The sequence below is a fragment of the Sphaeramia orbicularis genome, chromosome 21, assembly GCF_902148855.1.
Source record: "Sphaeramia orbicularis chromosome 21, fSphaOr1.1, whole genome shotgun sequence".
NCBI lineage: Eukaryota > Metazoa > Chordata > Actinopteri > Kurtiformes > Apogonidae > Sphaeramia > Sphaeramia orbicularis.
In genome coordinates this window covers 10,894,930-10,912,131 of record NC_043977.1, presented here as the reverse complement: position 1 = coordinate 10,912,131, position 17,202 = coordinate 10,894,930, and the positions used below count along the sequence as shown (strand labels likewise).

The following is a 17,202-nucleotide window of genomic DNA, read 5'->3' as shown; positions in this document are numbered from 1 at the left end:
ATGAAACAACTCAGATACTTAATCATTCTAAATGAGGTTTGTTTTCTCAGGATAATGGAATAATTAACTTCTGATTCTCAAGGAAACATCATCTTCAGAATAAACACCTGACTGACATCTGGACAAGGTGAAAAACTAATGTTTTATCACAAGATTTGTTAAGAGATAATTAACTTAAAAGTAATGTGAGCTTGTCTGTTCTGGAGGGTTGAATTTATTCTACATATGTTTCTTCATAATCAGTGAAAGTTCGTTCATTATTTAAAAGGTTGAGTTGAATAAATCCCAGTCCTGAGGTTAAACTGGGCTAAATTCAGTTTGTAGAACATTATTACTGAACCCTGACTGAAGAAGTTGAAGTCAGACCTGAACCCGATGCGTTCGTCGGCCTTCAGCTCCTTGCCGTCCTTGTGCCAGGTGACTTTGGGTGAGGGCACAGCTCTGAAGGGAACGGGGATGTGCAGCTTCTCTGTTTCCACAACGACCATGTCCAGGGTCTGGAACTCCAGAGTCGGGTTACCTGGAAACAGAATCCACATTTTCAGACTTTGAATCTGACCACGGTTGTTGGCGGTTGAAGATTAGAAGCGGCGTCCTTACAGTCAGAATCTTTGGCAAAAACATTTTCGGAAATGTCGGATGGTTCGCTCACTCCGACCGAGTTGATGGCCCGGACCCTCAGGATATACTCCTTCTCAGGGATCACGCCCTCCTCAACGCGATACTTCAGCTCCTTCACAGGACGAGAGTTGACCCTCATCCACTTCTCGGTGCCAGCCTCACACATCTCGATGTGATACCCGGTGATGGGGCAGCCGCCATCCTGCTGCGGAGGCTTCCAGGCAATGGACAGGAAGTCACGACTGGCTCCAGTGACATGGAGCTCAATGGGTGGAGATGGGACCCCTGAAGAGGAGCAGACACCAGGTTTAGAACTACTCCCACTGCTGGTGTTTGTGTGTGTTATTGCCATTTGTGTGGTCAGACTCACCGGTGGGGTCTTCAATGGTAAGGATCTCGGTGGGTTCACTGGGGTGTCCGGTACCGGCCTCGTTCTCAGCGCTGACCTGGAACTGGACTTCAGTGCCCTCGATGACGTCTGTCACTCTGTACTTACAGTCACGACCAGAGGTTTTTCCACATTTGGTCCAGCGGGTTCCCAGCTTCTCCTTCTTCTCAATGACGTACCTGAGGACAGGAGATTAACTTTATCTGTATTCTATTGGTCACTGAAACATTAATGATGTCTGAGATTTGTTCACTTTGTTTTTATCAATTTCCTCTTCTGTTTAATTAAATAGCAAAGAATTATTATAGATATTTTAACACCTCTGATCTTAAAATAAAGAACTGTCTCTACCTCTGGATTGGTCGTCCTCCGTCGTTTTTAGGCTCCTCCCACTGCAGGTCCACGTATCTTTTGGTCACAGCGTTCACAGCAAGTGCATATGGCGGTCCAGGAGTAGCTATAGAAAACACAAATCTTATGTCTCTGGATCCACAGACACATTATTTCTCAGCTATGATGGTAAAATCATTTGCAGTCTTACTGAAAGTGTCTTTGGCAAGCACAGAGTCCTCCAGTTCGCAGAACGGTCCGACACCAACTGAGTTCTCAGCAGCGACTCGGAACACGTACAGTGATCCCTCATTCAGCGGCGTCACAGTGTATTTCAGCTCCTTCACCGTAGTGTCCACTGCCTGCCAGCCTTTACGCCTGACATCACGCTTCTCCACCACATAGTTGGTGATCTTGGCACCTCCGTCACGTTCGGGAACCGTCCACTTCAGGTCGGCACTGTTTCTGCTAATGTTGACAACCTCCAACCAGCGAGGAGCCGAGGGCGGGTCTAAGGGGAGGAGTTAAACAGAACCAAGTCAGCACATGGCCTCATCCACACACTGTTGGATTTTCAGACTTTTGTATTGATGTTTTTATCAGTCTTACTTAGTCTCTCCTTGCAGAGGATGGGGTCACTGGGCTCACTCGGTTCACTCTCTCCGGCGATGTTGACTGCCCTCACCCTGAATGAGTACTCCTGCTTCTCCATCAGCCCCTTCAAGAAGTACTCCAGCATGCCGATGTCCTCGGCCACACGGATCCAGTCCGTGGTGCCGCTCTTCAGCATTTCTATGACATAGCTGTCGATCTTGGCTCCACCGTCGTGTTCTGGTTTGGTCCACATCAGGAAGCATGAGGTCTTGGCCACGTCCTTCACCGTGGGTTTACCAGGAGCCCATGGAGGATCTGCCAGATGAGAAGGACGGTTTTGTCATATTATGTAATTTTCTTTGTTTTATGTTATTTTGTTGTCTTTTATTTTTTTGTCTTGTTCTTTTCACCTTTTCTCTGTTACGTCACCATAAAATTATGAAACACAGATGCTTGTACTCTATGACAGTACTCTGTCTCTGATAATCACTCAGATCAGGTTGAGTTCTTACCAATCGGGTCTTTGATAAGTATCGGGTCGGTCTCCTTGCTGGGTTTTCCAGTTCCTGCCAGGTTCTCAGCCAGGACTCTGAACTTGTACTTCTTCCTGGTGGGAAGACCTTTGACTCTGTAGTTGGTGTCTTTGATTGGCAGCTTGTTGCACCTCATCCACCTGTCATGGTCGGGTTCATATCGCTCCACCCAGTACCCAGTGATAGGACTTCCTCCATCTTCATCAGGCTCATACCAGTTCAGGGTCACAGAGTCTTTGGCAATATCTGACGCCTCCAGTTTATAAGGAGCTCCAGGAGTGTCTGAGGAGAAAACGAAGATGTTTAATCATCTTTAATCTGACAGTGTCATGCAATAGTTGGAGGCTTAAGTACTTTAAGGAAGCGGTAGATGTGGAAATTGTTTTGAAAAAGATGAAAATCCAAACTGAATTTGTAGAAAGTATTTAACGTCTTTTCAGGCGGTGGTTGGTAGATAATAATGAACATAACCTTGACCACCTTACCGAATGGATATCTGGCGATGATGGATGGATGTTCGGCTGGAGCACCGATTCCAAACTGGTTTTCGGCAAACACTCTGAAGATGTACTCCTTGAACTTGACAAGGCCGACGGCTTTGTACGTGGTCAGTTTAACGGTGGAGGAGAGGCGATGCCAGATCTCGCTGTCTACCGCTCGTCTCTCCACGATGTAGTTTGTGACTTTGGAGCCACCATCATCGCGTGGCGGGTTCCAGGCCAGGAAGCAGGACTCATTAGTGATCTCAGAGATGTCAAAGGCAGCGGGAGGACCAGGCTTATCTGTGGTCAAGATACAAGTGGTTAAGTCACCCAAGGAACCCAGGGAACCGGGGTTATCACAGACACCCAAAACTAAAAAAATTCAAGTAATCTATTCATCTAAATAACCTGAAAGTAAAACTAATTATGCACTCGCCAACCTATATACACTAAAAAAAAATGAAAACTGAACGTCTAAAACTGTTCAAGACTTCGAGCATTTTCTGGACTGACCAAGGATGTTGACGTCGACTGTGGCTGTGGCTCGACCACTGCTGTTTGTAGCTTCGATGATGTAGGTAGAGGTGTCATCTCTCTTGGTTTTGGCGATGGTGACAGTGGAGGATCCTGGTTTGGTTTCAATGGAGACCCTGTCATCGGGTTTCAGGACCAGGTCGGCCTTGGTCCATTTCACTTTGGGCTCTGGTTTTCCTGTCACCTCGGCCGGGAGCTCAATCTTGCTTCCAGCTTTGGCGGTCAGACCGGCCAACAGTTTGGCATCAAGCTGGATCTCTGGAGGCACTGCAACGACAAAAAAGGATGACAGAGGATCGGAGGAAAATCAACAGGAAGCAGAGGACACTGGGAAATGAAAAAGTTACATATGTAAAAACAATGTAGGACTTGTCTCATTTACCATGTATTATTTATTCTATTAATCTGTAAATAAAACATACACCTAGATTAAAAAAGAATAAACTTAATAAAAATACTGTGAACACTGATATTCTCCACATAAAATAAGCTGCAAATTCAGTTATGGATAAAACTCCGATGTGCTTCAGGGTTCTGTACCAGGACAACTGCTGTTCTTCATAAATGTGACTGCTCTTTATGACAATGTGTTAAACGATAATTTCTTTTTATGGAGATGATACAGTTATCTTTATATAATCTTCAGTGCCACAACACCTTGAACTTATGCAGTCTATTCAATGACTGCTCTCAAATATGCATTTCCATAGTTTTAATAATTTAACAAACCTTTTTGTCTTATATTGCATATTAATGGATCAAAAAACTATTTTCTACAGTAAAATCAGCAAAATAATACAGAGGCAGAATTTTTCCATCTATTAATCTATTAAAACCAACAGAATTCAATAGGTGTGACCCCAGACTTCACATTTAGGATCATTTCTGTCATTCATAAAATAATTTATCACATACTGTTTTACTCTTAGGCGAATGATGCCGTTTTTTTTATAGCCAATCTTCAATAACTGCTCCTAAATGTGCACTTGTACCTGGTTTGTCCTCATTGTAAACTACTTTTAAAAGCTGTTTGTACTTTTTTTTGCTACATTACAGGACATAATAAAAAGAATATCCAGGTAACAGTGCGTCATCATCTTACCTTTAGGATCAACGGCCTGGATCTCATCGGTGGCCTTGCAGGGTCGGCTGGCGCCCAGTCTGTTCAGGGCTCGGACTCTGTAGGCGTACCATTGGCCCTCAGTCAGACCAGTCACCTGACACTTCAGTTCAGGGACCATGTCGCCACATGGTTCCCACTTATCAGTTCCTCTCTGGCAACGCTCCACGTTGTAACCACGGATACCAGTGCCGCCGTCGTATTTTGGAGGTTCCCAGGTCAAGAAGATGCCGCTGGCTGACTTGTCCCTCCACCTCAGGTTCTCGGGAGGGTCAGGGACGGCTGGAGGGGTGGGGATAAGAAGAAGAGGGGTGGGGCTTAGTGTTTTGTATTCATAAAACCGTTAAACACCCTCGGTTTTTGAATGATATTGACTGATTGTTAGATTTATTTATGCTGTATAGACTCACTGGCAGGAGATGATACATTGACAGGTTCATCAATGTACGCTGGTTCTCCTGGTCCACATTTGTTGCAGGCGGTGACTCTGAACAGATATTCTTTACCTTCAACCACATCTGTGACGGTAAACTCCTGATCCTGGATTCCTGTGATCACCTGAGCGAGCAGATAAACAAAATGTCCCATATGTTAACGTCATTCCCATATCTTCAGTTGATGGACACCGATCCTCACTGACTCATGACCGGGTCCTGATGTGACTGACAGGAGGTATTAGTAGAGGCTTTTTCTTCATACCCCAAGTTCATCATTGGAGCATCTTCTTGCTTCAAAATTGTCATTTTCAACTGATTCCAACTTAACAGTAAATGATCATTATTGAGTCCATACCCGGTTAAAATTAATGCCCCTATATTAGAACAAAGTATTTTGAATTCATGTTACAGTTTTACCAAAATAAGAAACTGAAATAAGATAGAAGTACCATTTACTTTATAATCTTATACGTTTTTACAGCCTGGCAAAACCAGATAAAAAACATCATAAAATACAGTTAATTAGCTTAAACCTATATCAGGAGAATCAAGAAGAGTGTGAGGACGCTGACGTCTTCTTACCTTCACCCAGGTCTTGCGGGACACATCTCGTTTCTCCACCTGGTACCCGGTCAGAGGACTTCCACCGTCGTGATCTGGAGCCTCCCAGCTCAGGTGGACGTGTTGCCGGGTTACCTCCAGGACCTTGAAATCCTTTGGAGCGCTGGGCGCCGCTGCAGAGCAGGAAGCAGAGTCGAGTTAAAGTGAGCTACTCAAAACGTTTCTAAAAGCTTTATTTCTGTCTGCGTGTTCGTACCGATGACGCTGACTTCAATGTCTCCGGACACAGATGTGACGTCGTTCTCCAGCTTCAGGGTGTACGTTCCTTTGTCTGGGCGGACACTGGGCTGGACGATCAGTTCTACAAATGTGGACTTGGTAGTCACAGTGACGCGCTCATCCTCAGCAGTCAGCTCCTTCTCTCCAAAGGTCCACTTAGCAACGGGGGTTGGGTATCCAGTGATGGGGACTCTGATGGTGAGCGGTTGAGGGACGATCACCTCCAGGCCATCTTTGAAGGCACTCAGGTCAAAGGTGGGACCAACTGAAGTGGTGACAGAAAGGTATTATGGGCCATGTTCTTATCAGACAAATACACAAATGTGGATATTTCTGACTCACAGTGTGGGTCATCGGCGAGCAGAGGTCCGATGATGCTGGATGGGTCAGAGACACCAGCGGCGTTTTCAGCAAACACTCTGTAGTTGTATTTCATTCCAAATTTGAGACCAGACACCTGGAGGTCAAACAAATGAAATATGTTTTTATATCCAGTCACACCACGAAATTGTCTGAATGAGTGTTTTTCCGCAGTGGACTGAATTCTATCAAACCCTTAAAACTGTTTATGCTGGCATTTATGAACAAGCCCCTACCCCTGTATGGATCCTAACTGAGTTTCATATTGGAGTTTTTATTTGTGAATTACTTTGTAGAAGAGGTCTGGACACAGTCTGGCGTTGCAGCGCAACCACTTGTCGGTTCCGTCTTCACAGCGTTCGATGATATATCCGGTGATCATGCTGCCTCCATTCCTCAGAGGAGTCTCCCATGTCAGCTGCACTGAGTTCTTGTTCTGGTCCTGATAGGCCACATTCAGAGGAGGACTTGGACGCTCTGTGAAGAAAATGGCTTCATATGATTAGAGGATAAAAGGGGCTTTCTAGAGGTCAAACGTTCTGCATCCTGTAAGTCAACGTACCGATGGGGTCCATGATCTTGACAGGCTGTGAGGCGGCGCTGGGTTTCCCGACACCGGCTTTGTTCTCGGCTTTGACTCTGAAGATGTACTCTTTGTTCTCAATGACGTCGTTGACAATGGCGCTGAGTTCGTCAGGTTTGGTCAGCTGGACTGGTGACCATTTCACTGCGGTCCTGTCGCGAAGCTCAATGATGTAGGAGGTGATGGGAGAACCTCCGTCAGACACTGGTGGCTCCCAGGAGACCGTGCAGCCGAATTTAGTGACGTTTCCAACAATGACGTTCAGAGGAGCATCAGGAACGTCTGCAGGAGACGAGAAACATCAGGGAAAAGCAACAAACACAGCCTGACCTGCTTAGATCTGAACAGGCACAAACTAAGATCAGGAACATTTAAACAAACATGTCCTCATAAATACATTTACAACAGTAGTTTGAGCTTGTAAATTCATGTCAGAGATGACTGTTGAAACATTTCATTATTCTTATTTTATTACAGAATTTGGTCCTTTTCATACATTTTAAGGATCTTTGCGAAACTTGACCATGAGTTCTACTGTTCAACCTGGATCAACAAACACTTCTTACCGAACTTGTTCTTGGCCTGAACCGGTTTGTCGGTCTCCACATTAGGTCCGCTACCAACCCGGTTCCGGGCGCAGACTCTGAACAGGTACATGGCGTCCTTGTGGAGTCCAGTCACCGTGTACTCAGGACTCTCTGCATGGTCAGTTGCCAGAGTCCACGTCTTACGCTTCACATCGCGTCTCTCCACGACATAGCCGATGACTTTACTGCCTCCATCGTTCTCAGGCTCTTCCCATGCAAGGCTGACCTCGCCGTCAGCAGTGTCAACCACCTGCAGGTTCTTCACGGGTCCAGGGACGTCTGGAGGCAGATGTAAAGAGGGTGTCAACAAAATGGCAACTTTCATTTTACAAATTAAAGCCTTACAGAGTATGTACTGACTCACACCAAAGTAAGACGGGACATTTCAGCAGGAAACATAAAAACAATAAACATAAAAACATAAGCATACATAAACATAAATAAGAGTTGCTGAACTTCATCATGGATCAAATAATCAATTTGTGGCTGATTTGAATGGTTTTGAAGTATGCTCTCACCAATGACGTCCAGGTTGATGAAGGCTTCTCCTTGTCCATGTTTGTTCTTGATGATGATCTTGTAGCGCCCCTCGTCAGCCTTCTTGGGGTCCTTCAGGCGGTACTCGGTGCGGTCGGCTGATGTGTAGATGCTGTCTTTGGGCAGACTCAGGTTGTTGTAGAGCCAGTCAGCATCAGCCTTAGGGTAGGCGCTGTAAGGAACCGCCATAACGATTGGCTTCCCAGCATCGGTCACATAGCTCTGGTCTGTGGTTTTTATCTGAGGCACAGCTGGAAAAGACCAACAAAAACATTTAACCAAACTCAGTTTTGGCAATAAAACTAGACAAAAATGGCACAGAATAAGATTAATAATCTGTAATAATATCCAGTCTCAGTAAACCAACAGATCTTAAAACTGATGCAGCCACAGCTAAACCTCCATCTGTGTTTGTTTTGTACCTGCAAGCTCCAGCTTGGCCTTGGCGTCTTTGTCCTTGGCAATGATCCTGTACTCTCCCTGGTCTCGGGGTCGGATCTCACAGACCTGCAGTCGGTGGACTTTACCTTCGCTCATCATCTGGTATTTGTCTCCCTGGATGACGGTCATGTTGTTCCTTAGCCACTTCACCTCCACTCTGTCTTTATTCAGCTCCACCTCAAACACCACGTCTGAGCCCGGAGGTTCAAACACATCCTGAGGTGGTCTGATGATCTCCACGGGTGTCTCTGCAGGACAAAACCGGGACAAGGGGTGGTAAAGAACTGAGACACCTGAACAGGTCCATGAAGGACAATGTGAGTGTCTTGACACTGAGACGTGAGTGACTCTCACCTTCAACGAACAATCTGGCTCTGGACCTCTTCTCGTCCACACCACAGGCGTATTCACACTCATCGTCAGGACGGCACTCTTTGATTCTCAGAGTGCACATCTTTCCGTCTTTCTCAAATTTGTATCTGTGAAGATGAACAGATTCACAGAAATGATGTTCATATAGAAATAAACTGTATCCACTTAGGTTTTGTCATAAACATGACACTGTTGTGGTTTTTGTAGCTGCTGCTTCATTCTGTTGGTTGGTTCTTCAGGGGTGGGTTTGTTGGATGGATAAAAGGCTGTTGGTTTGTGTGAAATATTTATGTATATTATGAGTAATTTCTAATCATCTTTTTGTGAGCTTTTCCTAGTATTTTCCCTAAACTGAACCATAAACAGTTAACTCTGTCTGACATGGAGCGCTGAACAGATGAATACCAGTTTTTTTCTTCTCTTGTGCATCAGTGTCACTTTTAGAAAATGAACACGATTTTATTAAAGATCTGTTTGTTCATTAGTATTTGTCACATAGATTTAATGTCACCGTTGATTCATTTTGGTTGGACACAATGGACATTTGAGTTTAATACGTGTTAGTTAATAAAAATGAGTGGATCTGAAAAATGCAGTTATGTAGACACTAAAATAAGTTTTCTGTGGCTTGAAAGGATCTTGTGCATCTTTTTATATTTATAAATTTGAGGGATACATTTATGACATGTATTTAGAAAAATATGTTTACAATTTTTCATTCACTTTTTAGCTCTTTATTTAGTTAATGGACTTATTCCATACATATTAAAATATGGGATGTAAGGGTTGTATTGATGTATAGGAAATTAAAATGCCTCAAGAAATATCACTAGAGCATGAATGAATGTACAGATACGTTCTGGAAGACTGGTTCTATGGACAGAATGGGTTAATTCTGATGTAAAAATCACTGCATATTGAAATGAGTTTGGTGGAAAATTAAAACCCTCTAACATTTATTGATAAACATTTTACTGACCCTAAACCTAACATGATGTGGGTGAAGTATTTATGCAGTTTAGTTGGATATAAAGCTAAGCTAGTTGGACTGTGTTTGCATTTATCGATACCAGTTAAATAAGCTCAACCACAGAATAACCTTCAGATTTTAACCACACTCTGGTGTTAAATATGGTTTTACATCATCATGGTTACCTGGGCCCCTCCCTGATCTCACGTCCGTTCCTGTACCACTTGACATCGGCCTTCTCTTTGGTCAGTTTGCAGGTAAACTCTGCGTCCTCGAACTCGGTGATGGTCTGGTCCTTCAGTTGCATGGAGAAGTCGGTGGGCGCTTCGCTGATGATGAGCTCGGCTGTGGACTTGTCGTCTCCGGCCATAGCAGTGTACTCGCCCTCATCGGCCAATGTGCAGTCTTTGATGGTCAGAGTGTGTTTTTCTTTGTCCACTCTGTAGACGACGCGTTTGTTGAAGCTGATCTCCTGGCCGGCCTTCATCCACTTCAGGGTGGCGTTGGCTCGGTTGACTTTACAGGAGAAACTAACCGTCTTCTTCTCCTGGGTGTCGATGTCCTCCAGAGGAACCACGATCCGAAGACTCTCCTCTGAACCACAGAACAAACACAGCGTTATTCAACACGTTCTAATGTTCTACTGCTGTTCTCTGTCTCTGCAACATCAGATTCCTCTTGGTGCTATCTAAGTAAGTAAACATCTGCAACACTGGATGTAAAAATTTATATTTCAGACATGAAAGAGGAAAACTAGGGAGGAAAAACTTAGAATGGAGGTAATAAGAAAGTAAAAAAATCCCAGAATTTTTTTTTTTAGAAATTCCAGGATATTCTCTGAAACATACGTGAAAAAAAAAAACTACTGGAAAGAAATAAGACGAAAAAGAATAGTAACAGTAATTTACAGGAAAAATGTTGTGTTAGTTAAATGTATTAGAAAACAATACTCATACAGATTAAATCATCTGTTGCTTAATGAGGGAGAAGAAATAATACAAAATCAAGAAAAAACAAAAAAAAACTCAAGAGTTTTTGAGTCTAAGGAAAATGTATGTTCAACAAAAACACTAATTTACAGGAAAAATCTTAAATGAGTTAAATGTATTAGAAAACAATAATCATCATTCATCTGTTGATTATTTTACAGTTTAATGGATTAATCCGTCCATTTTCTGCTTAGTCCTCATGAAGGTCGCGGGGGGTGGAGCCTATCCTAGACACTATCAGGTACAGGTGAGGGTCACAACTGCACCAACAACCATCAGTGTCACATTCACACCTACAGGTGGTTTACATGGACCAGGTGACCCTTTAAAGTGCAGGTCATTGGAAGGTGGGAGGAGCCAGAGACACGGAGATAACATGTAAACACCGTTGTCCAATACAATCACTTAAAAACATACAAACATATTTTTGCTGCTTTGTTTGTTTTATTCTTTTCTTCTGATTTATTTTCTTGTATTTGATCGGAACATGCTCATTGGTTAAATGTTAAACCGCCACGTCATGTCTGTATCTGGTGGGTGTGGTTTCATGTCTGACCTTTGACAGTGAGCTTGCAGGCACTCTTGGCCTGTTCTCCTCTCTGATTGGTCAGGTTGATGCTGTAGTTGGCGCCGTCTCCTTTCTGGGCATCTCGGATCCTCAGGGAGAACACGTTATCTCTCTGGACCATCACATATTTTCCACTTTCGAACAGCGTCTCTTCGTCCTTCAGCCACTTGGCCTTTGCTCCCTCGGAGTTGACCTCACAGTTCAGGACCACCTCCTGACCTTCCATGGCCTCGGTGTCCTTCAGAGGAGTCACCACCTTCAGCTTCTCTGTGGAAACAGACCCACGGCAGTTACAACCAAGACAGAACAGTGGACCAGGTCCGAGACCAGGACCAGGACCATGACCGGGACAAGGACCAGCACCTGGACCTGGACCAAACACTTGACCTGGACCAGGAGAAGGACCTGAACCAGGACCAGGACAATGACAATGCCTGGTACCAGGGCCAAACCATGACCAGTAGCAGGACCAGGACCAGGACCAGGACCATGACCGGGACCAGGATCATCACCATGACTATGACCATGACCATGACCATGATTGGTACCAAGACCAGGACCGGGACCATGAACATGATGATGTCTGGAACCAGGGCCAGGACCATGACCAGGACCAGGATCAGGACCAACATCAATGTGATGCATCTATTCATCTGTTCACATCAAAACTTCATGTTTATACAAGAACCAGGATAAAGACACAAAAATACACAAAACCAAACCAAACCAGTGATGACAAGAGTCAAATGTAGGATCCAAACGGACAAACTGAACTCTACAGATGTTTAAATCCGTTTCTAGTGTTTTTCTGGTAGCAAAGTGGGTGTGTCAGTGGGCAGGGCTTACCGAGCACTGTCAGGTCGGCGCTGGCTCTGGTTGGTCCAATCATCACCACGTATCCGCCCTCATCCTTCAACTCGCAGCTCTTGATGACCAGTGTCCGTCTCTTTCCGTCGCTGATCATGTGATACTTGTCTCCTTCCTGCAGCTCCTTGTCGTCCTTCAGCCATTTGACGTCATAGGTTTCCTTGGAGACGGAGCAGGTAAACTCCGCCTTCTGACCCTCCACCGCCTCCTGACTCTGAGGTCTGGAGATGAATTCAGCAGCCAGTTCTGTAAAACACCAACACCCGGGGTCAGAGGTCAAAGTGGATGTTAGGAGTTTGGATTTGTTTGTTTGTCTGTGAACGGGAGTTCTACCTGATCTATGACCCTGAGTCTAATCTAGGGCTGAACAATATGGACAAAATTTCATATCTCAATATTCATGCCAGATATCTCGATATCGAAATGATACAATATGACTACGGGTTTGGTGAAAACCAAGCATTTTTCAGAAAAACACAAACATCATAATACAAAAGAATGTGGAAAGTTCAGTTTTATTTATAAGAGCTCACTGCCAGTCATCAACATCAACATAAAGTACGAATAAATGAAATTTATTGTGACTTCCAGAGCTGTACATGCAGGGCGAGTGTGGGGGAAATCTATATTGTTTATATCATTGCTTTTTCGATATTAATATCTTGAATGTTCATATCTAGATATCGATACGATAACGATATATCTTTCAGCCCTAGTCTAATCCCTGACAAACGTACCATTAATCTTCAAGTTTCCGCTGGTCTTGATACTGGGACTCAGTCTGCAGTTGTACTCGCCGGCATCGGCCATCTTCAGGTCCTGGATCAGGAGGATCCTCCTCTTACCGTCCACAATCTGCTCGTACCGGCCGCCCTCCGGCAGCTCCTGGTCTCCCTTGAACCAGGTCACATCTGCGCTTGGTTTGGACACTTCACAGATCAGTTTGACACTGTCCGTCTCTGTTCCCTCCACGTTGGACAGGTTCTTGGTGAACCGGGCCTCCTCCTCTGCAGAACCACAGAAGAACCACAGAACCAACAGGACTCAGTATCAGAACATGAGACAGATGACCACACCTGGGATGAGGACAGTTCAGGGGACAACACCGTCCACATCCATCTGGACTGGTTTTGTTCTTGAAAACGTGTCATCTCTCATCCAAGGGACAAAACGTTTTCCAGAACAAAGCCAGTCCAGTTGGACTTGGAGTCCCGATTGCAGATGTGAATTTTCCTACCGACGACAGTGAGCATGCCGGAGGACTTGGAGGTCTTGGCGTCACATTCGTACTCGGCCTCATCATCAAACACTGATTTGTGGATGATGAGGATGTGTTGGCGACCTTGTGCAATAATTTCATATTTCTTCCCCTTTCGGATTTCACTTCCATCCTTGAACCATCGGACCTACAACGACGAAAACAGATGGTCAGAGACCAGGACACTGGACAACAGTGATGGAACGTGCAAGTGAAGGTACGAGGCCTCACTTTGACGTCTTCTCTGGAGACTTCACATTCGAACCTGGCAGATTCCTTCTCTTTGACCTCGACATCATGGAGTGGCTTTGAGAACTGGACATGTGGAGCTGAGAACACAAACACCACCTTATTCTAACGTCCATTTGAGTGTTGACCTTTAAACTTTAGGTTGTACTCACGCTCTACGTTGAGGAAGCAGGATGTCTTGAATTGCTTGGCGTCGCAGGTATAGGTCCTGGAGTCCTCCAGGGTGCAGTCGTGGATGAGCAGCGTCCTCTTACGTCCGTCCACCACCATCTCGTACTTCTTGGTTTTGCGGATTTCCTGTTCGTCTCTGAACCACTGAACTTCTGCGTTTTCTCTGGACACTTCACACTCCAGCGTAGCGGTGGCTTCCTCCTCCACTGTCTGGTCCTCCAGAGGTTTGGTGAACTCCACCGGCGGCTCTGAACATCAAAAACACTGTGTTTAGACTGGGAAGGTACAGGTGTGTTTAGTTTACGTCATGTTTTAGAGTTAATCCAAACTCTAATGACTCATTCATCTACAGTGTAAATATTCCAGTAAAGCTTCAATATCAACTTTTGTGTGTCTGAAGAATTACTGTTCTTTCTCAGCCATTCACTGCTGTTAATACCAATAATATGGATGGAACGCTCAGTGTTGAACATAAAACACAAAAGCACTGTTCGACGAAATAATTACCAGGGATGATGAAAAAGAGTTAAATGTAAGATTCAAAGATCAAAGCTACTGAATAAAAGGTCAAAATTAGAGACAAAAATCAACGGTTGAACTTTTAAATGAACTAAAAAGAGCTTGAAAACACAAAACTAAACCAAACAGTTGATGAACATTAAGTAATACTCATACTCTTCACTGTTTATGTCACTTGTTTAACTCTTTAAACAGTTTTTTTCTGTAACTGGAAAACTCCAGAAGGTTTATTGACTGGTTTTAACTGTAACATATTAGGTTTGATGAAGCAGTGATAGAAATGGTCTAATCTGTCACATCACACAAACATATCATTAACCACAAATTTATGCAAATAAAAACTTCACAGAATTAGACTCATTGTATTTTCTCCTAGAGTTTGGATGGAGGAGGCAAAATCCATCATCTGTGTCCAGTATGAGACACTGACCAGCGTGTTGGCGTACAGAGGATCCAGTAGATCCTGTGGTGCCAGTAGATCCACTGGGTCCAGTAGAGTCTTACCTTTGACGGTGAGGTTGGCCTCGGTCTGGAAGTCTTTGGCGACCAGTTTGACTTGTCCGGCTTCATCCATCTGGACGTTACGCAGAGTCAGGCTGTGGATTTTACCTTCCACCTTCAGCACCACCTGTCACGTAAACAAAATGGTTAATCTGCCCCATGTCCTGGTCATTTAAAACACTGGACAAGATTTAATTTGGACTAAAACTCAGGTCTGAGGTTTAACTGCCCTGAAATGTGTTTGTCAGGTGTGAAACATTGAGAGGGAGGTTTATGAAAACAAAAATTCTTGACATTCTGGCCTCAATAGTGTCTGCATGGTTAAATAATTGTGAATGAACCCTTAACTAGGTCTGATGGTGTAAAACATCATGAACTAGAAAAGCATTCGGAGAGCGCAGACCTCCGCCAAGGCAGATCGCCCCCCACCCCCACCCCCCACCCCGATTACCACCAAAATTTTATCATTTGTTCCTTGTGCCAGTATCAACATTTCCTGAAAATTTCATGAAAATGCGTCCATAACTTTTTGTGTTATCTTGCTAACTAACCAACAAACCAACAAACAAACCCTTGCAAAAACATAAGGTAACAAAATATTGTTATAAGCTACAGGTGTATCAAATTGGAGGCTACTCGGAGTCATTTTGAATTTTTTTTATGAATTTTTGAAAATTGCTCAATGATCAGAGATAGGAAAATTTGAGATTTTGTGACCTTACTGTGACCTTGAACTTTGGCCTACTTGGCCCAACATTTAATGGGTTTGTCCCAGGGCCTAGGCCTATCTGTGGGTAAAATTAGGTAAAGATGGTTGGAATAGTTTTCCCGTAAAGTTGCTAACAAACAAACAAACAAACAAACAAACACACAAAGCAAAGTGATCACAATACCTCCTGGCAGAGGTAATTAAAGGGTTTAAACTTCCCTCAATTATGTCTGTCAGGTTCATCAGTGTCCTAAGGCTGGTTTCTGTCAGAAAAATTGTGATTCATAAAGGTTTTCACTGCCCTCAGTGCTCCCTGTCAGGTTCAACAGTCAGTATGAGTATTTAGGTTTATGTACTTAAAGATATGCATTCTGCTTAAGGCTCAAGTATTAGAGTTATATCCATCTGAAATACCAGTAAATTCAGCTTTTATCTGCTCTGAGTACAGACTTTCAGGTTCAACAGTTCACTGCATGTGACAAATCCTGAGCTGTCAGTGGTCTCTACTGTCCCTGAAAACTATCTGACAGGTTTTAGATTTATTACACGCTCACTAATCAGCTGTGGTTGGGTTTTACATCCCCAAGCTTTGTCTGTAAGGTTTAAAGGTTGCAGAGTTGAAAAGAGAGTGAATTTTTGGGTTGTGGCGTGCAGTAAATCCAGCGTGGGTCAGCTGATGTGACAGTGCAAACAGACGCCGGCAGCTGCTTTCCTTCTTCCCCCAATTTAAACCAGCTGACCTTTGACACCTGACGGCTGCTTTTACAACACATTCACCAACTGTACGTGATTCAAACCACGCCTCCTTATCACCTCCTTCACACTGGATTCACTTCACAAACTTTATTTTCATGTTTTTGCAGAAGAATCAAAGGAAACGTGACGTTGGTTTCAAATGATCATCTGATTCTGAAAGTGTGAAAAACAAGAATCTACACATCTGATTAAGATTTAGGATTAAACCCAGATTGAACCTGGATTAAAGTGAGTTACTTCATACATTTGATTCATTACAACTATTTCCCATTTATTTATAATAATCATCTTTCATATTTAAAGCTTTTATTTCATAACTTGTATTAAACCTGTTTTTAGTTTAAATGGATTCACTGATTTAACTCATGAAACACGGAATATTTGATCAATATTTAGATTAAAATTCTAACATTTCATAATGAAATGGTATGTTTTTTAGTGTCTACATTTCACTTCAGTAAAACTATTTTACAGATTTTACTCCTAAACATTTGAATTTAAGGATTAAACTCAGATTAACTAAAGCCTGAATATTAAGGTTTAAATTGTGTTTTTAACACCAAAAGCTGAAAAATATGCATCTTTTTAAAGTTTTTTTAATATCTGTCACTTGATAAACTTTGCATTAGTATCGAGGATTAAACCAGGATTAAACCAGGATTAAAAGCTCTCTAAACTGGATTTTTAAACTCTTGTTCAGCCTGATGTTTTCTGGTCTGTACAGTAGCATTTTAGTCCAATTAATCTGTTTTAAGTGACTCTATCTTTAATATTTGTCTTTACATAAACAGTCGTAAACACTTTATAAAATAACTGATGAAACCATTGAATGAATCCTTGTGTTTGTGTGAATCTCAGGTTTTTACTGGTTTGTTCTTGTTTTTTG

General features: G+C 43.3%; 1 protein-coding gene across 1 annotated transcript in view; it reads right to left on the bottom strand.

Annotated features, from left to right (window-relative positions):
- The window catches only part of LOC115412831 (titin-like), a 237,885-nt gene that overhangs the window by 84,272 nt on the left and 136,411 nt on the right, over positions 1–17,202 (bottom strand). Inside the window, 28 exon segments of the mRNA XM_030125488.1 lie at positions 367–520; positions 601–906; positions 992–1,188; positions 1,361–1,466; positions 1,551–1,850; positions 1,949–2,248; positions 2,446–2,748; positions 2,952–3,248; positions 3,462–3,749; positions 4,585–4,884; positions 5,013–5,160; positions 5,622–5,773; positions 5,857–6,144; positions 6,222–6,336; positions 6,529–6,716; positions 6,802–7,104; positions 7,389–7,688; positions 7,928–8,197; positions 8,369–8,635; positions 8,742–8,866; positions 9,915–10,323; positions 11,275–11,553; positions 12,133–12,399; positions 12,891–13,160; positions 13,391–13,559; positions 13,643–13,740; positions 13,813–14,079; positions 14,855–14,978. Of these exon segments, the coding sequence (XP_029981348.1) occupies positions 367–520; positions 601–906; positions 992–1,188; positions 1,361–1,466; positions 1,551–1,850; positions 1,949–2,248; positions 2,446–2,748; positions 2,952–3,248; positions 3,462–3,749; positions 4,585–4,884; positions 5,013–5,160; positions 5,622–5,773; positions 5,857–6,144; positions 6,222–6,336; positions 6,529–6,716; positions 6,802–7,104; positions 7,389–7,688; positions 7,928–8,197; positions 8,369–8,635; positions 8,742–8,866; positions 9,915–10,323; positions 11,275–11,553; positions 12,133–12,399; positions 12,891–13,160; positions 13,391–13,559; positions 13,643–13,740; positions 13,813–14,079; positions 14,855–14,978 (6,590 nt within the window).